At 48.8% G+C, this 23,962-nt stretch overlaps 1 protein-coding gene across 3 annotated transcripts in view; it reads right to left on the bottom strand.

Annotated features, from left to right (window-relative positions):
* Ptgfrn (prostaglandin F2 receptor inhibitor) overlaps nt 1-19,578 on the bottom strand; it is a 72,163-nt gene extending 52,585 nt beyond the window's left edge. The window contains exons 1-2 of one of the 3 annotated variants that reach the window (XM_087621015.1): nt 19,090-19,250; nt 18,897-18,946 (exon numbers count right to left, since the gene is read on the bottom strand). In XM_087621015.1, coding sequence (XP_087477141.1) covers nt 18,897-18,945 — 49 coding nt within the window. In that variant the 5' untranslated portion in view covers nt 18,946; nt 19,090-19,250. Of the gene's footprint in view, nt 1-18,896; nt 18,984-19,089; nt 19,251-19,427 lie in introns of those variants that run through there. The other 2 variants (XM_087621017.1, NM_019243.2) reach the window with 2 other exon arrangements.
* Nucleotides 19,579-23,962: the final 4,384 nt, after the last annotated feature.

A 23,962-nucleotide genomic window follows, 5' to 3' on the forward strand; every position in this document is an offset into this window, starting at 1 on the left:
TCTTTCAGTCCTTCCCCTAACTCTTCCACTGGGGTCCCCATGCTCAGTCCTATGGTTGGCTGCAAGCATCTGTATTGGTCAAGCTCTGGCAGAGCCTCTCAGGGGACAGCTATACCAGGCTCCAGTCAGCAAGTGCTTCTTGGTATCTATATGCATTCTATATACATAGTGGAAATATATGAGGAATAAGAAGAGTGGACTCAGTGGGCAAAGACCCTTGTCACTGCTCCTGATGGCCTGAGTTAGCTGGGGAACTCGCTTCTGTAAGATGTCCTCCGACTCTGTGTGCTCGCTTACGTACACCATGAAAAAGAAATGAAAATGCAATTTTTTTTAAAACTCAGTAGTAGATATGGAGAAGTCAACAATGGACAGGGTTTGTAGTTTTTTAGCAACTTTAATTAAACTTAAATAATTAAATAAAGGGTGCATTGAAGTTTATAAAAATTCAAGCAAAATTAAAAACTTAGGCAAATTTCAACTTTTCTGCATTAATTCTGCTAAAAGTAAATTTGGCTGAAACAGTTACTGGTTAAATGTGTAAACGACACGGGGCTTAATCTCTAGGGTAACCACAAAGATGAAAGGTTGAGCCTGGGGGGGGGGGGAGGGGTGCACATCTGAAATCACAGCACAAGGCAGGAAGACTGGGAGCCAGGCTGGTCTGCAGGAGATTCTATCTCAAACAACAACAACCAAACAAAATAGCGGGCATTGGGGCCGGAGAGAATAACAAATTGGGGAAGAGATAGAAAAATGCCTTCCACCTAAAGTCACCAGAGCCTTGCTTAGGTCGTCTGTACTATATTCTGTCTGATCCGTTAAGGGATCTATGTGTCTTTGACAGCCATGCTCTCTGAGCTGGGAAGTGTCCAGAGGACTTCTCGTCCAGCAAACACACCAGCAGGTAGGTATTCCTAGCTCGCCACAAATTAAGAGGAAGCTCAACAGATGGCCTGAAGAGGGTCAGGCAGCTTCTGTGAGAGACGGAGTCCCCAGCCCAGTGGTTTATGCACTGAGCTATCAATAACCACAAGCTAGGTCAGTTCTGCCTTGGCTGACTCTGTCTGCTCTGAGAGAAGGAGAAAAACGGCTGGAAATTTCTTCTGAAATACTTCCTATTCCCCAATGGCAGTATGAAGAAAGCAGGCAAGAAAGCAGCAGGAAAACAAGTCATGAAGAAATAGAGTTCCAATAAGTAGACAGGTGAGAAATGGTGAATGAGGCTTGTTAAAATCATTTCAGGAACCTCCTGGTATCTCAGCCCTGGACTTTGATTCCCAATACTCACAGTGGGTGGCTTACAAGAACCTGTAAGTCTAGCTCCAGGGCATTTGACCCCCTCTTCTGGACTACAGGGGCTCCCACATAAATGGTGCATACACATGACACATCAATACAAAATAACCTGAAAGTGATGGCAACTCTAACACACACACACACACACACACACACACACACACACACACACACACACACGCGCGCGCGCGCGCGCTCGAAAGGTAATGTGATCAGCAGATGGTTGACAATGGAGAGCTGACTCCAGATTACCATCTCCCTCCCTTTAGAATACTCAAGAAGGTAATTAGATGCCTTCAGGTTCCTTGTATCTGGAGTAGCTGAGGAGAGGCAGGAAAAGCCAGGCACGGCTTTCAAGGTAAACGACTGCACACATAATGTGCTCAGCGGTAAGTTCTACCAGCCACCGATGAAATCATTAAGAGAAAACGAGACAATAAAGACCAAACTTTATTTATTGATCCTTTTCCACCTCCCCCTGATAGCCACGGGAAATAATTTTATTTCTCAGGTTATCATCAACATTATTCTAAATCAAGACCTGCAGAGTGTGGCCCAGCTATGAAGCATTCTTGCAATCTGTTCCTATTATTGCTCAAATTTTTATCATCTGGCTTTCAGGTAGGAGCCATTTGTAAGATATGTATCGGCTGCTACGATGACAGCGGTACAGGCAAGGCAGAGCCCTGAAACAGAGAGCTCGGGCCGCTTCCGTTATCAAAGACACTGACACAGCCCAGCCAGTACAGGAGACCAGGTGCCCGGGGAGTCCTAGGAGGATGTGCCTGTCCTCATGTGAGCTGGGGATGGCCACATACAGAAGCAAACTTGCAAACCTTATAGCAAATGCATCTACCGGAGTTCCTGCCTCAACAAACGAGAAACCTTTGTCTGCCTAAGTCTGCCTCTGAGAGATCTGGCATCAGGGGAGCATGCCAGTGTTCACCCAGACAGTCCCTCGGTGATGGGAATGCTGTGTGTGTACACATTAAACAAGTTACAGCCAACAGAGAATGTGCAATGAAGTCACACATGGCAGTATTTCACAAATGCCATCCCAAAGCAAATATGGTTCTACTAGAATGGTCTTCAAAAAAAAAAAAAAAGTCCAATTAAGTACCACCAAGTGGTGGCAGCAGCAGTGACTGTGCACGCCTTTAATCTCAGTGCTCTGAAGGCAGAGGCAGGCAGATCTCAGAGTTTGAGGCCAGCCTGGTCTACAGATCAAGTTCCATGATAGCCAGGGCTATACAAAGGAAACCCTGTCTCAAAAAAATTCTAAAAAGCAGCTCAGTTAAGAGCTCGCCGTTGGGGTTGGGGATTTAGCTCAGTGGTAGAGCACTTGCCTAGCAACCACAAGGCCCTGGGTTCAGTCCCCAGCTCCGAAAAAAAAAAAAAAAAAAGAAGAAAAGGAAAAGAGCTCACCGTTGTAGTTAGACATAAGCTTGTGTTTGAACACTTACGGTCTCCATATGGTGGTTGTGAATGGTTGTAGAGTAAGAGGTGGAGCCTAGCTGGAAGTATAGTCTGGCTCCTCGTTCCGTCTTCTCTCTACTTCCTGTTCTGCCATGAAGTGAGATGGTGGAGAACACCAGATGCGTGCTCTTGCCAGCATGGAATGACCTGCCTTCCACCCTCCATCAAGGGCCATATAGACCAAATCCGTGAGCCCAAAGAAGCCTATCCTCTCTTTCAACTGCTTCTTGTTGGGCATCTGCTCACAACAAGAAAATAACCAGTATATTAAGATACACTGGACAAATACGAATTATTAATTCAATAAACAACTGCAGAGCAAGAAACACCGTGCTAGGCCACAGGCACATGAGGTGTGCCAGGTGTCTGTCTTGAGGGGTAACAGGATAACAAGAGGAAGTGCTAAGAAGTGCTGTGAAGCTACAAGAAGAAAGCATTCCCCTCCACAGGCCTTGGTGAAGGGGCCTCCATGCAGGGCCATTATTCCAACTTACTTTGAGACGGTAAGGTAAAAGGAAGACTGAACAGAGACACAGAAGGTGACTAAGGGGAGTGGCCTCAACAAAGAAAGATCTCCACGCAGAGTGGGTTCCCAGAGCAGATGTGGCAGCCAGTGGATTACTACAGATCTGCCCCTCTACTGAATAACAGGGAAGGGAAGTGAGAGTCAAAGCCAAAGGTGGCAGCTGCACTGGAGGGTTTGGGAAGCTAATAGCCAGTGAAAACCCCCTCTCCAAAGGAAACAGAAGAGCAGGAATCGCCAACCGTCCTAATACTGCGCCCCTTTAATACAGTTCCTCACACTGTGGTGATCCCCAACCATAACATTATTTTGTTGTTGTTTCATAACTGTAGTTTTACTACTGTTATGAATCATAATGTAAAGATCTGATATGCGGGGAATCTAATGAGAACGGCTGCACCAGAGAAAACCAGTGAGGTTCAGACAGGTTGAAATGTACACTAGATAGCTGAAGGGAAGGTGTAACTAACAGGCCACATGGGTGAAGGATGATCCAGAGAGTGAAATCTGATTCCCTCAACGTGTGCATGATAGTTCCCAGGCCTGCAGTCCTCTGTAACCACTTATATCCAGAAATCTCTTAGCTTTCAGACGATGTTCCCTGGGTCACAAGGGAGAAAGGAGGCTTGCCTCCACCTGAACAAGAACTCGGTTCTTTCCAGCCAGTGCCTCCACTGCCTTGAATAACCACTCCCTCCTGCATCACAGACAAGGATGGTGCCGAAGACAGTCAGAGATGGAGAGCCTCCACCGAGGAACAGACTCTCAGGTCACAACGCACACACAGACTAGACCGTTGCTAACTGAACTCAACCTGACAGTGTGCTTCCAGTTCTGGGGCCTTTGAGAGGCTGTGGCAGGCTGAAACCATAAATCTTTAATGCTACATTATGAAACTGTGGGGCTCGAAGTGTGTCAACTTGGCTAAGCACAAACTACATTCTCCAGAATCCTCCTCTCCTGTAACTCCGGGTGAGAGCTGGACAAGACAGAAATGTCACATGAGATTTGGGAAGCCGAGGGCCTTCTGCTCTGGTGGGCCTCAAGTTTAAGGCAGGGGGAGACAGAGCAGACGTGCCCTTGAGCCCAGCTGGTCCTTGCTCTTTGTCTCCTGTCTCTTGCCAGATGTTGCTCTCAGGGACTCCATGACCGCCAAGACCACTGGGTACTTGGATGCCAGCACAGAAGTAAACAATGAGGTAGATGTCCTTCAGATCCCCACAACGGTCTCTGGAGACTCCAACTGCTTTGTTCCTGGTTTCGTCAATCTTCAATTTGCCAACACCCACCCAAGCTCAGGAAGGCCAATCTGAGACTGGCTCCTGACCAACTGACTCCCCTTTCAACTTCACTTCTTCAGCTCTTCTGGTAGTTGTGTGAAACCTAACTTATATTCCATAATAGTCACAGCAGCTCCACCTCCCCGATGGAACGTAACCTAATAGAGCAAACCAAGTGTTGACTCTCTGCCCTTAAGGACCAGAACCACCGGACGGTTACAGCACTGCTCTCTACAGTCTGTAAACTATGCTCACAAGAGTCAATGCTCGCCCAGGAGAGGATTAAATAAGGAAACTGAGGTTCAAAAAGTCATATGAGCAAGTGATAATTTTTTTTAAAGGAGATGCAAAAAACCGCCTTGAGGCAATCTGTACCATTGACTAGGCAGAGTAACAACCCATTGAACACACAATGGTTTAAAATGGCTCTCTTTCCATGGACCACAGACGAGGCTGAGGCACCAGTCATCCACAAGGATTATTTCAGCACATTCTATAAAATTAACAGCTGCTAGAGGCCCAGGCACTGCCTAGCATCCCTCCCTCCTCAGCCATCCTCTATCCTCTCCACCTACAAACCGGCCAGCATGGCCTGCCAAGTTCTGTGTGAACACCTGGTCCCGTCTGAGCTACACATTTAAAGAGAACAGAGGAAAGCATCAGGCTTAGACTCGAGAATGGGCAGGAAAGACGCCTGAGCCAAATCTGGGTAGACTCTCTACTAGGTTAGATTTTTGTATCACTCTCTCTTAAGCCAGGCTCTCCTCTTCCTCTGACCTGTGTGTCCCTCCTCCAGCAAGACCTAGAACCTGTTCTTGAAGTTCAAAGGTAGTGCAGGTGGGGTGGGGTCGACGCCAGCCAACTTCCCTGTAAGGCTTAGGAAAGAACCGAGTGTGAGCCCTTGTCATGCAAGAAATTAGATGGGAGATTCTGGGTTTGTCTGTGTGGCTTTTAAAGAAAAGATGGCCATTAACAAGGCAGGAATGAAACCGCTTGCATTCACAAACTCTTTGTGTAGACCCACCGCATGCAGAGCCATAGGGATTGACAGGCCCCCTATTGGCTGACGAACAGGGCAGTGATATAGCACAGCTGGGGGTGGGGTGATCCTGAAACAGGAAAAATATCAAGTAATTAAAGGAACAGAGGGACCCAAAGCACTTCAGGGAAGTCACAGCCTAAAAGCCAAACAGAAACAACTGTGTTCAACTCTCTCTCAACTCTTAGTCAGACGACATTTTCCTAAGACTCGTCTCTTCATGCCCAACCTTTTGATATAGAATGACCTCATTAAAGTCCAACCTTGGGAACCGCGTGGTCAAGTTACTTAAGCAAACAAGTAGTATGCTTTAGCCAAGTTTATGATTCCGTACTGGGCAACAAGTATGGCTCTCCTCAACTGCTTGCAACACACCTTTCCTTACAAGTCATCCTTTACTCCAGCTGCGAACTTTCTTATTCATTCAAAGTCAACTTTCAGGAGAGGGTAGGGTGGCACACATCTGTGATCCCAGCACTTGGGAGGTCGATAAAAAAAAGAATTCTAAGTTTGAGGCCAGTCTACGATTTATCACGTGCTTTCAAGACCCGCCTGGTCTCCATAGAGAGACCTTGTCTCAAGAAAAAAATAAACAGAAAATAAAAGAAACAGCCAACAAGCACTTATAAACCAGTGTATTTCTTTGCCTGCATTCTTCCATCTGCTTGGAAAACCCACCCCCTCTCAGCCAGACAAAACCTATACTGAATTTCAGGACCTAATGAGCTCAAATGAGTCCACACTGTTGAACCTCAGTGCCCACCCAGGCAGCGTTCAGATGGTGCCTGCAGAGGGCCAGCCCACCCATCAGCATTCCAGGCCGGCTGCCTCCCTCACTGGATGTGAGACTAGAGGGACAGATGGCTTCCTGCACGTCAAATCCCCAGCCCAGCTTGATGTTGTACCTGTGGCCACTTCTCACTCCACGAGTTCCTGGAATCCCAAAGGCATCATAAACCCTTGGCTCCTGGTCCAGATGGGTTAACAGGGGTACTTAATCTCATCAATTTTAGAAACAGTCCCTCACTAAGACACTTTAAAACAAGCTTTTGGCTGAGCTCGTCACAGAAAGTGAAGGGCACCTGTCTGGAGCAAGTGTGGCACCTGGCAAAGTCAATGAGCTGAGCTGCAAGCCGCACAGCAAGTGACACCCTGCCAGTCCCCATATTCTCAACACCAGCTCCCAAGATGTCACAGCACTCCTCTTTGGGGTAGTAACAGCCAGGTACCCAGGTGCTTCAGAGCCTTAATGAAAAGCTCTCTCTATAGACATGCCATTAAAGCCTTCTGAAAGGCACACACAGAGGCAGGGGTGACCCTGGCAGTGACACCAATGGGCAGAGAAGCACACCTGCCTTCTTAGCCTTTCTGCCAAAGCTCCTCTAGCTGAAGTAGCAGAAGAGTCTCCAGCTTCCTCAAACTCTTCTAAACTTTCGGTCTTTAACAATTGCTGGACATTTTACCAATGCCAACTCTCTTCCCATTGATGTCAAACCTGTCAGCTAAGGAACCAAGGGACCGTGTCTATGTCCTTATGTGCCCCAGGTTCTAGAATAATGACTGGCACAGGGTAGATAATAAATGATGGCTTAAGCGAGGCAGACAGTGAGACGTGGCACAGGCTTCAGGCAGCAGCTTCAGTGTCCTACCCTGAGACGTGGCTCAGAGCTGGCTGCCTGCTAAACAGTGATGACAAGCAGACGGTCTGTGGTTGGGACCAACCCAGCCACAAGGTCCTGGAAACAAGTCCTGGGGAGAAGGAAGCCTGGTCTCTTCACTGTGAACTCTAGGAGGAGTCTTGGGTGTGTGTAGAGGGAACAGATGTTGTTGTACAATGGGAAAGGCTATACCAACCCCACAAAGGGAGGAAGGGGTGGGGATAGTAAAGGGACAATACTGAGACTCTATGAGTGGCATGTCTTACACACAAGCTGCCAAGAGAAGAACAGAGGCATTCCACAGAAAGGATGGAGACTTTCTCACCGTGTGTATGCATGTGTGTGTGCATGTGTGTGTGCATGTATGTGGTGTGTGCATGTGTGGTATGTGTGTGGTGTGTATGCATGTGTGGTGTGTGTGCATGTGTGTGGTGTGTGCATATGTGATATGTTTGCCTGTGTATATATGTGTGTTTTGTGTACATGTGTGGTGTGTGTGCATTGTATGGTGTGGTATGTGTGCATGTGTATGCATGTGTGCATGTGTGTGCATGTGTGGTATGTATGCATGTATGGTGTGTGTGCATGTGTATGTGTAACATATGAATACTATATAATATGCACAAATCCCACAGATGCTTTCTAAACATGTAAGTAAATCCAACCATACAAAGACTCATGCTGCTACACACCGAGATGAACAAAAACCCTCCCTGCCTTTGTGACCCTCCACGGATGCCCGAAGAGAACTTCCTTCCCCATTACTGATATATCAAGCCCTTTCTGGGACTCATACTGATATTTCGGATAAACCTGTTGGTGGGAATAAATGGTTATTAAAGTGGGACTCCAATGAATAAGCTACACGACTAAATAAACCTTGTTTCCGCAGAAAACCCGCTAACATCCCACCCTTCCTCTAAAACTTATCTGTGTCTCTTCTCCGGGTGATAGTCCTTTGAAGAAACACTGTGTTAAACGACCTAAGGGGAACATCAGTAATTGTTTGGTGAGCTGTTTTCCTTGTAAGAAACAACCAAAAATAGGCGTATGGCCTGACTTATCACCTTCATTTAACAGCCTTGCTTCCTGGAAGTCCCAGAAGGCTTCATAAGCGGTGTGCGCGTGGCTGGGGCTGCTCTGTGGGCGCTGATGATGCTGCCAACACCTTTCAGGGTGACTTTGCACACAGTCTTCCTCTCCACCCACTCCCTTTCCCAGAATTTAATATCCACAGCCCCTGAGGACTCTTATTTGCACAGCTTACGTCAGGTAATCCCTAAATGGGATGCTGGGCTGGACATGTTCAACCCCCGTGGTCATTTCCCTACCTGGACATCTCTACACTTGCTGGTCTACCTGCTCTGTGAACATTTTCCAAGAGCAGCTCCTGGTTCCAGACATACCCCTTTAATTGTGACGGCCCCATAGACACAGCCATCTAATAACTCATTCACTCAGATCCTTAAAAGCACGAAGGATCCACCCTCTGTTCAGTTACAACTGGCTCTGTTTCTTCTTGGGACTGCCTTTGTTAATTCCTTTGTTATGTGTCACAGTGTCGGGAACATGGTAAATATTCCCCGGTGCTGCTGAGGGAAAGCAGGAATGCCTTGTCTTGCAAAGGAGACTAGCAGTCAGGCACAAATCATCTGTTCCTCCTAGAGCCGTGGCCATGCCCACCGACTAACATGACAAAGTACCCGCCATGTACCCAGCCCTGGGTCAGGCATCATCGTCTTAACTTGGATTTACCGTATGGATTTCTCAATCAAGGATGACAGACTGTAATGTCTTCTAATAAATAAAAAAACATTTGGATGTTCTAGCTTTCAGAAAATGGAAAAATGAATGGCTGTGCCAAGTGCTTTTTTTTTTTTAAAGGATAAAAAAATAAAAAATAAAAACCCTCTTCATTGCAAGCAATATACGCTAAGAGGCAACACCCTGGATCGACACAGAGTCTGATGTTACTCCTGGTCATCCAGGGAAAAGATGTATTCAGAAAGCAGGGCCCACCCCATCAGCTCTAGAATAGTGCAAAGTAGCAAGCTACTTAACACACACGATTCATCCCTGAAGGGGTCTCTCGGGATAGCACTGCTGAATTTAGCTGCACCTCAAAGCATCCAGGGAGGAGGACTGGGCAACAGCCAAGCCATATCAAGCCATAGGCCAGAAGCACAGGTTCCTACCAGTATCTCACAAGTGTTCTAGGTTGCATCCCTCGGTGGGACGGTACCCAGCAACATCCTCAACTTTCCCCTTTCAGACCAAGGGAGAAGAAGATCCCCTGAGAACACCAGGGGACACTTAGCCTACTAAGGGTCATGTGAGAGGAAGGTAGGTCAGAATTTGAACTCTCCTCCTTTAGGAAGGGTGTCAAACCCAGAACATTGTCAATGTTTAGACACATCTAAATATCAGTATCCCTTCTTGCTATGCTGGACATGGTGACACATGCTTGTAATCCTGGAACTCGGGAGGCCGAAGCAGGAAGACCATGAATTTGAAGCCAGTGTGGGTGGGAGGGAGGAGGGAAGCAGAGAGCAGTGGAGGGGAGAGAGAAAGGGAGATAAATGGGGAGAGGGCACTAGCTGGAACGAGTACAAGCGCAAATACACTCCTGTAGGGTGGAGCCATCAATCAGGCTCCATAGGAGACCCGAAGAATAAAGAATAAAGGCAGAAAAAAATACAAGTTACATTTCTGAAGGTTGCAACTTAATCACACACTTCCAACCTACTAACATTGTATATCCTCAATCGAAACTTCCACCAACAACAAATGAAAGGCAGTAATATAGTTACCCATCCCATCACTCACTTTGAAGTGCTATGTGGGTTTTGTCCTTTTGTTTTTTTTAAACCTAGAAATCAGTATGAAAACCAGTTGACCTGGTGATGACCACACCAGAACTCTAAAGAACCTAGAAAGAGATCCCACAGGAAATGGACAGGAGGAGGAGGAGGAGTTGCTGGTCACAGACAGAAGAGCAGACAACATCCAGAGTCTTAGTGGCACCAACCAGTGACCAGTCCCAGGTCAGTGAGAAAGACCACTGACAGGGGCTGCAGACCTGAGCAGTGCTGGGGAAGATGGCGATGGGCCAGCAAAGCCAGGGCCAACCAAGAGGCCCATATGGCCCACAGCAGGAGTCAGCATGCTCAAAGAAGTCTGGAGGCGGAAGGGGAGCCTTTCAGAACCAGCTAAACTAATCCTTATTACAGGGGCTAAGAGCGACTCAGCAATTTGTTCAAGGTCAAGAAACAAGTGAGGAGAAGGAATAAGGAGCGATCCAAGCCTCTGGTCTTCAAAGACAGTGAGAGGATTGTTAGCACGCGTTAGCTGCCTGTATCAACTCCTTCGCATGTACAGAGATCCATCTGAATGATGTGTGAGTTTGAGTTTCAGCAGCTCTGTCACTTACAGTATGACCCTGAGCAATTTATCTCACAGTGCCTCAGTGCCTTCATCTAATGGATGGGGATAATAACCCATCTGCTGTGGTTACAAAGCCTATTCAACAAGTCAATACGTGGAAAGTGTAACGCCTGGTACGAGCTAAACACCACAGAGGAGGTGGGCAGGGGTTTTCTGGAGAACTGTTATATTGGTTGCGCTCGGCCCTCAGTGTATCATAGTCAGCAGTTTTCACCATTTCCCTTCTATACCCAGGACTGAGGCTTCTAGGAAGTCACATGGCTCCTCCCTAAACATCTGAGGCCAACCCTAGTCTGGTATTAATGCTAAACTGCCCCAAACAGCGGAAAGGCTCTGGTTAAACGCTTATCTATGATCCCTCTATCACCACCCCCCAGATCCTCTGTTGGAGATTCTAGATTGTGAAGCCTCAAAGCCCTCTGCAGAGTCACAAGCCTTGACGTCTCATTCACCGGTCTGTCCTACTTGACCTCCTTGGCCAACCTTCCCTGTGAGGTTCTCTGAGGCTCTGAGTCCTTGGTCCCCCATCCTTCTAACCTCATTCCATGGGAAGGCATGATGTCATTCCTCCTATGTGCCAAATTTGGTGGATTTAACACAAAAACCAAGCTGGCAGCTTCCACCGTATGCCCACACTGCTCCGTCCTTCAGTGCTAACTGCTGCCTCCCACATCCAGCAAGCCCAGCACTAACCCACTGTGCTCACTGCCTCTGGCCCTGCCCTTTGCTCTATCACTCACTGGGAAAGCCATGCTGCCATATATGCTGCGTGCAAAGTCTCCTTGCAGACTAGAACGCCCTGCTCACTGGTGTGCATCTGAGCCTCCTAGGCATCCGGCTCAGCGGCAGACTCCGATTCAGCACATTAGACTGGATCAGGACAGTCCAGGCATGCTGTGGTTCCAGGCCACATTAGAAATGTATATGCGCTGACTGGAATGCTTGCATTTTAAAGATAGTCTTTACATTAATGACAATCCTCTAAGAGAGGCATTCTGCCCATTTCCCAGAGATGGAAAGTGAGGTTCAAAGTAGCAAAGAAACTTGTCTAAGGTCCAGAGTGTAGGAGGCAGAGTTCAAAGGAGGGCTGGTTTCAAAGCCTAAACCCAGTACTTCTTCTCCATGTAGGTTATTTTTAACCAGGAGCTGGGGTGGGATGGGAAGGGTACCATGTATAGAGACAGTTTTTAAATCATACGTGCAATGGTTTGTCTGTAACAAATTACTGCAGCCCTCTCAGGTACCATAACCAGAGAAGAGATGGGCTGGGCCTGTTCTCATGCAGGAAGCCTTGGCTGGAATATCCACCAAACACTTTTCTTTCCTTTTTTTTTTTTTTTCCAAAAAGTCGCCCAAGGGAGCTAACGAGATGGCTCAGTAAGCTAAGTGCTTGCTATGCAACCAAAAAGGCCTGAGTTTGATTCCCAGCCCACATTTGTAACCCCAGCACCAGAATGGTAAAGACAGCTGGATCCCTGAGGCTTGTGGGCCAGCAAGACAGACACACAGACACACAGACGCACGCATGCACTCATGCACACTCAGAACACGTTAAAATAGCCATCCAGGAGTAGGTTAACTCTACTGATCCAGACATTAGATAACACCGAGAAGAAATGAGACACACAGAAAACTTCTCCCTACACTGTCTGGGAACTATGGGGACATTCTAGAGCTGCAAAGGTTAAGAGGACTGACTGCAGGAACCGTGTTCCACACTATAGCACTCCTCCCAAACCCTGCCTGCACCTCCTCATCTCTGTTCGGACCATGCAAAGCCAAGGACTCTCCCTGAGCTCCAACCTCACTGACTCTATTCTGTGGAGTCCATCTAGGGCCCAGGCATGTGTAGTCCCTCTCCAGCCTGTTTCCCCGGCTGCTCTTCCACATGATGGGGTCTCCTGGATCCTACTGAACAGGTACCACCTTCAAAGCAGTCTCCTACCTGGCACCTCTTGGGGAGGGAGGTGAGCCTCTGAGTCAAGAATGTCCTCCTTACCTGCTGACCTCAGCACTTGTTTTCAAACCCAACTTTACTGTACAGTCAAACTTTAGTGTCCCGAGCCCGAGGGCGAGCTTGTGAGGGCTGTGTTCACCACGAGCCTCCACACCAGGCCCACACTTTTCTCTCGTCATCTTTCTGGTTTGCAGCAGCACTTCCCGCCTCCACTCCCTGTTTAGCAAGCCAGCTCCCACTCGGCTCTGCTCGGCTTCCAATAGGATGTTCATCTGGCTCTCTTCCCAACCCTCTGATGACTACTTCTAGAACTTTCCCTTCTGACCTGCTGCCAACTCTTTCACCCCTTTTCTGTGAAGGTCCTAATCCTACATCTAATGCACCTCGTGCCACCACACTGGATAGAGCTCAATCTGCCCTGCTCCCCCCTCACTTCAGAATCCACAGCACTCAGAGGCCTGATCTGTGTAAATGACACGGGCTCAGGGTCTGCTGAGTGGACGAATGAGCTGCAAACCATGCGTGTTTTTTCTTTTTTTCCTTCCCCCTTTCTTTCCTTTTCCTTTTTCCCCCTAAAGTCTTGAGAGGGCAGCCTAAGCTAGCCTTGAACTCTCAATCTTACTGCCTCTCTAAAGCTGAGATTTCGGCTAGCAAATCTGACTCCATTTCCATCTTCAAACCGTTCATCCCGAGGCAGGACGGGATGCTGAGGTTCCCTGAGTGCCCTCTAATCATGGCCTCCCAGGGCCGACCACCAGATCCTGATATATCTGCAGCCCACACGAAACTAACGGGGATTCCTTACCCTGGCCCCCAGGCTGCAGCTTGCTCCAGCATTAAACAAGAACAAGGGAGAGCCATTTCCAACATATTCTTGGCTCATGGTTGCTTTTAAGGTCTGAGAAGTAACCTATCCGGCGGCAAAGTGCCTCCATGTCATTTAGATTCCATGGCAGCACGCCTTCTGCAATGAACCTTGAACCCGCGAGCACAACTCTGCTCTTTAATGTTCTCGGCCAGATTCACCCGAGACACAACAGCATCCAATGCACGGTCCCTCGGTCCCCTGAAACACTCCAAGTGATGCTGACACATCCGCGTTCCAACTGCTCACGAAGGTGTGAAACAGGCTGCAGGTAGAGCCTTGGAATGCTTAAACCTGAATCGTGCCCCGTAGCGACTCCATCCTCCAGCACAAACACTAGGGAGCACCGAGTGAAATAAACATTCAAAGAACATCATAAACACACGCTTCCATTGTCTTGTCTCCTGGAAATCACGCCGCCAGTGTGTGACGCTGGGTCTGTGTGTGCTCCTTTCCAAAGAGGTGTGTGTGTGTTGGGGGGCAGGGGTGGTAGCCCAAGATCTAAAAAAAAAAAAAAAACAAAAACAAAAACCCACCACCAACTCTGCCAACTCCAGCATTTCGTCTTTCCCGGAAGATAAATTATTTAGAATTTTTTTTGCCAGCTCGAGTTATTTTCCCAAAGCAGAGTCAAACGGCCTAGCAGCCCTGCCTTACAGAAACCAATGCAGTTAAACCAAACAGCTATGAACTGGTCCTGACAGCTTCCACCAACTTCATTTGATAAAGTGAGACACAGACACACTCCGACAGACCAGCCCACACTTTATTCACTGCCAGACGCAGCGCCAATCCATACATATAGATTCATCTATAGGGAGAAAAATCAGCTCGGCAGTTCATCACCAAAACCAAATAGCCATATAAAAGCCGCCCAGCCCGGCTGCCTTGTAAGGAGTGTCACTGATGACTACCGCCCCTATCCAGCAGGCTAATAAGAATAATTATAGCCAGGGCAGGCATTAATCAGCTTGGCAGATACAGGAATTCTGTTAACAAGACTGAAATAAGTGCCAAGGAATCTCTGAAGACCACAGCACTTCAAAGGCTGTTTAAGCTAGAGGGATTCACGCTTGCTTCTCCTGCGAGCCTTCCTCCTTATGCGGTGCCCTGTGGAGCAGCAAGCTTCATTTGAGCCCTATTCCTCTGAGCAGGCAATGAGGACCTGCAAGGTTGTCACATCTGAGAGGTGCATGCTGACACCATTACTCCCTTCTGCACTGCACCTGGGCCCCACACACCCTGGATCCTATTTTTAATTACGGCTTTGCATTCTAACCACGATCATCTTTTCTTCATCTAAATCTCAAACAATGGGCAGCGTGCGGGCGGGCACAGTGAACAACGGTCAGCGGCTCCTTAGCGCTGACATGATGGAGTCCTGTTCTGACTGAACAAGTTGTTGCACAATTCCGGGTACCTGATTCCTCATCTATAAGAAGAAAACAACTGAGCCTTTCCCAAGATTTGAATGATTGACAGATCCTGACACTCAAGTGGTAGCTACTGGTGCTCCGTGCCTGCCAGGAGCAGAGGCCTTACAGAAGCCACCAGAGAAGAGCAAGGTTCAGGGTCATTCTCTAGTTACCACCAAGTAAGCAAATAAAGGATAAAGTTTATCTTGTGTCATGCATCCTCCAGGAGACTGCTTGGTGCCTCCAAACCCCAAGTCCATCCTTCTGTTTTTCACGGTAGCCGGCAGATGGCTGCCGGTTTCTGCTGTGTTCTCTAGCTTCCCTTGCAGCTAGTATGATATGGAACTAAACTGTCTCCAGCGGAATACACACGGAAATGACGTCACTTCTGAGCTTTGCCCATGGAGTATCCATTATACCATCCAAGCTGCCTCCCTCCTTCATGGGGCTAGAAGAGTAAGGATGATGGTTACGTGATCCTGAAAACCAGGGGAAGGGATCACCAACCCGGGGACCAGTGGGCTGTGTGAAACAAGGGCCTACCCAAACTGTCCGTCAGAAGCACGCCACTGTGGTGGTGGTGGTGAGGGGGGGTGGGGGGGGTGGGTATTGTCATCCTATTTTACCAGGAGTGTGCAATTAAGGCAGTATAGCCTACCTAATTAGCATAATACCCTTTTACAGAAGCTGAATTTGAAAATATAAGTGTGATACTGTTGTCATTTAAAAGCTATCTTAGTAGATTTGCATTTTTTAAAAAGATGTAGAGAATGTATTAATGACTCTCTTGTCTACTTACTTCCCACAAATAATAAAATTTAAAAGAGGACATATCCATTTACATGTTCCCAGTTAGTCAAACGCATCCTGTGTGTCATACAGCCTAATATTAAGAGAATAGAGGGCTAGCAAGACCAATAGGGCCCTGCCTCTGGAGGGTAACCAGGTGAGGATGTAAGACCTGGGGACAGACAATGACACTGGTGTCATGAACAGGGGCCATGACATAAAACAAAGGTTGCCTGGCCACCCACAAGGTGCCAACAATTCACAACTCAGCCTGTTCCACACCTCCCTCACACCCCCTACCTCTTCAGTCATCTTCATCCCTCCTCCCCCAACCCTCCTCCCATCTCCTGGAACAACTTGGTGCCATTTCTACAGGAGGGATGCACTTTACTCACCCACAATATGCTTTCCCCAGAGCCCCGGGACGCCCTTCTATCCTTTCTTCCAAAATTCTAATTATTCTCAAGGCTCAGCTCACATGTCACCTCTTTGGCAAAAGCAACTCCAACCTCCAAATCAAAATGAACCCCCTCCTTCCTGCTTCTCCCCAGTGCTGAGCTGGGGTCAGGGCTTGCACTGTTTTTACCACTATTTTACACAGCCCAGTCAACCACTTTGTGTGGTGCTATACTTCTGTCATTTGCTGGGTGGGACTGAGTGGGTCTGGCCCACTGGTCAGTAGGCTTAATGAGAAAGCTTCAAGGGGAGCTTCAGGGGCAAAGGGACTTACGCGGGGAAGAGACGGGGTGAAAGAGGGCTAGAAAACGCAACAGATTTCATGAGGAGTAGCAAAAAGGTGCTTAGAAAGAAATCTCTAAAGCAGAAAGTAGAAAGCAAACACAAGAGGCGTCTCCGAGAGAAAGATAACAAGAGTTCAATGCACACAGGTGGGGGCACCGAATCATCCACTGGAAAAATAGCGACCTTAGAGGAGAGCTGGAGGAAACCAGTCAAGTGAGGGGTCAAGCTGTCTTCGTGGGGAGCCTCCAAGGCCTTGGCTACAATGGGAAAACACAGGGTGGGTGAGTGGAGTGTGGGGCTTTCAGAAGGATGGACACAGCTTGAACTTGTGCTTGGGAAAAGGTACAAAAAGGGATGGGGTTCAGGTGGAGCCCACAGAGGGTCACCATACAAGCGGCAGTGACATCACGACTCCATTCTGGCAGCAAGACCTGAGAGATGACCATCTTGCTTATCAACACGCTCCCTTTCCACACTCAGAGTGTGTGGGAAAATGTATCAACACTGGAAGGATGCCTCAGAGGTCAGGCTGGAGCTGCACCTGGTACGGTATCAAGGGACAGAGTTTATAGATGGCACATCAACCATTCAGAGAATTGGTGGGTGAATCTGCACTGGGCAATCACACCCAAAATTCTTTTAAGTCTCATCAAGGTTGGATGCATGGGTATACCACCATGATTTTCCCTAGGCTGTGCTCCCCCACAACCCCCCTGACCCTGGGCTGTTGGATGTGGCTTGTTTATTTGTCTGATATGATGGATGGAATCCAGAACCCGGCAAAGCTACACAAATACAGAGCTGCAACCCCAGTCCCTCAAGGGCATCCTTTTTAAACTTCTACCTCACGCTACCCTCTTAACTGGTTCATACATAGACTGACCACTCTAGGGAGAGTCAGTCACATAAACCACAAAGTGAGTAGCAGATGGGAGTGGTGCCCTATGCAATCTGTGCCACCACAGGCCACGGCCCTGCTTGACCCAGACATATAAGTCAATTAAATGGTGGGGACTATCCCCAGCAATGTGCAACAAATACACAACTTACAAGGACAGGTGCCTGGCAGGGGAAATTTAAAGGGGACTAAGATCAGAAACCACAGAGAACCACTGGATGTTTTCTGCACATGGGCTGTAGCTGGAGGATTTTGTCTAGGTGAGTTCTTGGAGGGAATCATTGCCAGAAAACCCCTCAGAGGTGAAGTATCTTAGTAGCAGACAGAAAGGCTAGTTTGCAGGCAGCCAGGACTCATGGGGGCTGGGACAGTAATGTCCTAATGCCAGCAGAAGGGGAGTGGTGGAGGGAGGTCTCCACTGGGACCCCCACAGCATCAGAAGTGCAGTAATTTAGCCTCTGTGCAGCTGAGGCCTGGCTGGGATAGACAACACATACTATGTGCTCTGAGAAAGCTTGAGATTTATCTTCTGCAGGGGCTTGGAAGGGAACCAGGGCTGGGTCTGGAATCCTGCTTGTCCTAGATGACACTGGTCACAGGGATCCAAGCATATAACCACACTAGGGGATCTGCCTTCCTGAACCAAAGCAGGCATTAAATAAATACATCAAGTGACTGGTTAAGATCACCCTGTGTATCTACGTGAAGATGGTGTCTGTGTAAGGAGTGAATGGAAAATGGAGAGAGGAGGGGGAAGCTCAGGAAAGATTCCTTGGGTGGGTGAGGGGATACCGGGCCAAACCACTGAGAGGCACCAAGGATTTCCAGAGGGTAAAAGAGAAAGAGCCAGTAACAAGGGAAGTAACAGGTAGAAAAGTTGGAAAAGCTGGGCTCTCGGGTCTTTGTGTATTAATCAGAGGCTAGCCAGCTTCAGGAGACGCTGGAAGGCAACACTGAGGCTGATTTGGCTAGATGGCAGGGATGGTACAAGACTGTCACAGTAACGCTGGGCAACCCAGTGACCTTCGTGGAAGATAGTTGGATTCTCTTGCTTCCCTGGAAAAGCAACTCAGCATGGGCTAGCGAGTGAAGAACGATCCCGACCGGCCTCAGCTATGGCGGGACACAGCAAAGGCTCACATTTCCGCCCAGCCGGGCACGCGGGTTGGGGCCGCCCGCACCTTCCGGGGCCGGGAGTTCAAGGTGAGCCCGGCTCCCGGTGGCCAACAGGTAGAGAGCGCTGTGGTGGAACCGGCCACGAGCCACTCCCCCGGCACACGTGAGAACCCGGCTCGGTCAGGCCGGGCGGCTCCGGATACCCAGAGCGCGGGCCCAGGAGGATGTGCACCGGGCTCCGATCGGCCCCACACCGCTCCCCTCCCGGCCGGCGGCCCGGCGCTCGGGATCCCGGTCTCCCGGGAGCCGCCCCGGGCACCTCGGGTGCCCCAGGCTCCAAGCGGCAGCCGCGCCCCCCCGGGACCCAGCGCCCCGCCGCGCCCCACGCGCACTCACCCAGCGATAGGAGCGCCAGCAGCAGCGGCCTCGGCGCCGGGCGCCCCATGCTCGGCCGGCGGGAGCGACTCTCCGCCTCCTCCTCCTTCCCCGCCGCCGCTCCTCCTCCTCCTCCTCCAGCTCCGGCTGCTCCAGAGTCGGCTGCTCCGCCGGGCCGCGCGCCTGCTCCGCTCTCCCCGCCGGCCGAGCGAGCCCAGCGCCGGCGCGGACGTGCGCACCTGGCTCCTCGCGGCCCTCCGCCTCCTCCTCTCCCGCCCTCCGCCAGCCGCCGGGCCCCGGAGCCGGCCTCGTCGATCCCAGGGCGCAGCAGCCCGGACCGCCTTCCGAAAGCAAAAGGGAAGAGCCTTAGCGTCCGCCCGCCCGCGCCTCCCACCCGGCGCTGTGCCAGCAACAAACACAAACTTTCCCAAGCCCCTCCCCGCTCCAGGTAACGGAGGAGGCGCCGGGGCCACCGGCTTAAAGGGGAGGAGACGCCCGAGCCCACCCAGCCTTCCCCTCGGGCCCCCACCCTTCGAGAAACTTTCCTCCGACCTTTAAAAGTTGGCCTGGAAGACTTGTCTGGAAACCTCATCGTTTGGGCCCTATCCCGGGACGCCCGACATTCCTTCGCGGTGGAATCCCCACGAGTGTCTCACAGCCAGCAACCCACATGTACACCCTCTGGTCTCCAGCTAAGCATGCCACCAGCCACCTGCTTAGCCCTTGCTAAAAATAATTCCACAGATAGGATTGAAAGAGCTTCAAAGGCAGTGAATTCCCACCCCCTCATGGTCCAGAGGCCTGATGTGTGCTTGGGAGAGTTGGCCAGGGACTCTCAGCCAACCATCAGAACCAACAAGGCTCTAACCCACCACCCTGTAGTTGGGTGGGCCTGCCTCCCTCCTGGCCCACCTCCCTCCTCTCCAGGGTCCCTGTGGTACTAATTAGAACAACTTCCAACGAAGGTACCCATAAAAAAGAAAAGAAAACCCACACCATCTATTAATAGCTGTAGTGCTTCAAATGGTATGTCTGCCGCCTGAGACTATATTCATTGCTTAAAGTGGACACGACTGGGTTTCCATTAAAGACTCTTTTTTCTCCCACAATAGAGTTTTGTGCTTTGGATTTGAATACAAAAGACCTCACAGCTCTGGGGGGGAAATCAGTGTTCCTTGTTTAAAGCTTGACAAGGATGATTCAGACACTCAAAAAAGGCTCTCTGGTATCCAGTGACCCCTTCCCTTCCCCCGGCCTTCATTAATATATGTGAAACAAATTACAGATGTTCCTGGGAAAACTGCCCTCTTCGGTGCAGAACATCAAGCTTGCTCTGACTTCTGCACGCGTTTCTCATTTCTGCTAACTGACATGTGACTGACTGGCCAGGTGTGAAACCTTCCGAAAAGAGACTCTTAAAAATTTATTTCCAGTCAGGCATGACGACCTCCACTGCACTCTGTACAGAAAGGCAGGATCCGTTCAAGGTCATCCTTGGCTTCAAACAGAGATCAAGGCCAGCTTGGGCTTCATGAGACCCTGTTTCAAAAGACCAAAATAAATAAATTCCTGGCGGCTCAACAATGGACATTTACTCACGGTCACAGAGTGGCAACAGTTAAACAGTTCAGATGGTATGGTAACTTTGGTGTTGAATATATTTCACCTCAAGAATTTTTTTTCTTTTAATTTCCATCTTGCCATCAAGCCTTTCACAGAGTTTCCCCCACCCCCACCCATGCCCCTGTTGTTTCTTTTCCCAGAATTTCTGTAGGAAGTTTAATTTTCTTTTGTTTCTCTCCATTCTATCAAGCCTGAATATAAGCCCAATGTTAAGTTCTGAAATATGCTGGAACTACAGGAAAACATAAGGCCTGGCTCTTCCAGAAGCTCAGATTTCAGCTCATCAATCTTTCTGCTTTCTTACCACCCAGAATGCTTAACGTCTGGGCTGCACATTTTGGCACTTGATCACAGTCAGCTCAGCACACTATGTATATACTGCTTCCACCTCTGTCTAATAACTGGAGGACCTAAGAGGCTGACACGTTGTCATCTTGCTTCCCCGCATCTGGAGAGGAGTTCTGGACCCTTTGTTTAACAAACAAAATCTGGACCTTAGAAAGCCCTCCACTTGCTGTCAGAGAAGAGACTCTGAGCTAGACCGTGGAACCGAGGCCATGAGTCAGTTGCTGCCACGGGAATGCTTTGAGCCTACAGAGTGATTTAGTGGGTGTGGCAGCAGGTGCAAAGTCCAGTCACGACCCACCCAGGAAGCGGTCACTTCCCCAGTGCTTAACTGTACAGTAAGAATGACAGTCCAGGAGCTCGATAGAAGGGAGGTACATGGAGGGACTTACAATAAGTGTACACATATTGTGAAGGGGGGGAGGGGAATCCTTCTCTTCTCCTATCTCAGCACCCAAGAGTTATTAAACTAATGGTACATTTTATAATCACGGTAATAACTGTGGTGAACAACTGAACTCGTAGGGATAAGTGAGGCTATCCAGGCAAAGCCAGTGGGAAGAACACTTAAGTGGATCCAGGCTGTCAGCTGATTGACTGATTGACAACCAGTCAACTGTATCACGAGAATCCACCGATGTAGCAAAAAATAAGCACAAATTAATGACACCAGACCCTTGGTTCTATTACCAGCGTTTGCTCTGACTACCAATAGATACAATGTTTCCCACTAGGAAGCACCGAGCCTGCTTCAGAGGCCCACAGTAGCTCCATTCATCTCCGTGGGAGCTGCTGATTCCTCCATGATGACAGGCATTTATTTGCCAGTGAGTAACTTTCTACACAGGTACGCCTCTTGCCCCAACCTGTGGCTCTGTTTGTTCCTGTATAGATTTGCCTGAGGCAACCAGACTCACTTTCTAGTAATCCTAATTAACCCTCCCCTACCCTCAAGGTGGATGAGTCCCAGCTTGGGTTTCACTCAGTGACCTTCAAGGACACCATTCCCAACCACTCTTTATTCGTGCTTGATAAACATCTGTTTGCAGCTGTGGGCTTTGAATACCCTACAAAGATCCTGGCGTTCCCTCCTCTGAAACAGGTTTTCTTATTGAAATCCAGCAAAACAAAACAAAAACACTGTATCGTTCAACTTTGAGAATGAAAATGTTAAAATGTTCCCAAATAAGTGAGTTTACTCATTTTCCTTAAGATTCATCCAGATGTGGTAGGTTTACCACATGGTCTCCAAATGACTTTGACCTCCATGGCAGTAGGTCTTAGGGAAAATAGTGTATTTTGTCAAAACATTTTAGCCCAGCAATCACATTCATTCAAAACTGTCTTCTGTGTCTGGAGGTAACATCCCCATCGAAATTAAGGGATTACTAATCTAAGAGAAATGTAAGGGTTGGGGACATTGCTCAGAGGTTAGACACTTGCCTACGGGCTCATTCTCCAACAATGAAGAGATGGCAGGAGGGAGGAAGCATACATGGTAGAATTAGAAAATATAATTAGAGTTTTAAAAAGAGAGAGACTAATGGAGAAGGGAAGCCCACTTCATGAAGGGTGAGGATTGATGTATGCTCTAGTAAGCCTGGCTGCCCTCTGACAGACAAGGGAAGGGGTCGAAGCAGTTGGCTCGAGGCCTGTTCCTGCTTTGTGACCCCGCCTCTCCCCCACACTGCCAATTCTTATCCTTTCTGCTGCCCTAAAAGACCAAGGTGGGAAATGTTCAAGATGATGTTCTTAGGCATCATAGGAGGAAGCCCTACCATAAAAGCAATCCGAAAATGTGAGCCCCAGTGTGATGTCTCTGTGGCCCTGGCCCTAGAGGAACTCCTCAAACAGTAATAGAGAGGGAAGAAAGGAGAAAAGGAGGGAGAGAAGGAGGGAGGGAGGAAGGGATACCTGGTTTGCACCCAAGGCTACCCCTTCTGGCCCATGCTTGCCCTCAGCTGAAGCCAGGCAGAGAGCTTTCTGTCTCTCGGGACAGTCTTTCCCCTGGTTGTGCACATGTATGTAAGGGGCAAGTAAAGGGGCGGAAATGGTGGGGTGTGATCTTTCTTCTCTCCTTCGCCTGTTCCTACTAACCCTCCGGGTCTGTCGTCAGCTGTGGATGTGGAGCCTCAGTCCCAAGCACTAAGTCTTTACAGTGATATTTACAAACCAGTCACAACGACTGTAGGGTCACAGGCCAAAAGACAGGGTCTCCATTAAAATCTGATTTTCAAGTAATCAAACAATACCCTTTTAGTAATATGCCCTAAATATTATATAAAGCACAGCTAAATTGTAAAGTCAAGGTTCGTTTGTCTAAAACTCCTATACAGCTCAGAAGCCCACGGTTTTACTTGCCTGAGCCTGTGGACCCTCTTCCAGAGAAACACTACCTTATATGGAAACAGGCCCACCGAAGGATTGGAGAAGACGACGGGGAACTCTGAGAAAGCTGTCTTCAGATTGTGTTTTGAAGTTTTGTGTTTTAGGAAAGGAATCGTATTTGTTTGGACTGTTTCAAGGAGTCACTGGTTAAAAAAAAAAAAAAATGCCAAGAGAACCTGCCTGCTTTGTAATGGTCAACACTAGTTCAAGTGGAGCTACCCTCATCTCTAAAACACTTTCATCCTAAAGTTTAGTGCCCCCCAGAGAAGCAGTTTGCAGCATTTGGAGGATCCACAGACCCACTACCTGGGAGGACGTCCTTTCCCTAAAATGGGCGGTTCATCCAAATGCAGCTTACTCTTTCGAAGTTCAGCCTTCGTTCTAACTGTTCCTTCTTTCAGTTAACAAAACCAAGGAGGGGATGGGCTGTGCGTGTCCTGCAACTTTAGACCAGAGGAGCTCAACTGCAGATGCTACTGTTTTCCTGGCCACCTACCTGCGGACTGCCAACGAGAAACCATCAACTGCTGTCATAAAACACAAAACACGTTTTTCAGTACACATCTCCGAAAAGAAAAAAATTAATTTTTAAAACATTATGTGCATGGAGTTGCAGGGGACATGTATGTAGCAGTTGTGTATGGAGTCGCAGGATAGATGTATGTGGCAGTCGTGTATGGAGTCGCAGGTGTATGACCGTGTGAGAGTACATGCCCATGGAGCCCGGAGGT

Source organism: Rattus norvegicus, chromosome 2, assembly GCF_021556685.1.
Source record: "Rattus norvegicus strain SHRSP/BbbUtx chromosome 2, alternate assembly SHRSP_T2T, whole genome shotgun sequence".
Lineage (NCBI taxonomy): Eukaryota > Metazoa > Chordata > Mammalia > Rodentia > Muridae > Rattus > Rattus norvegicus.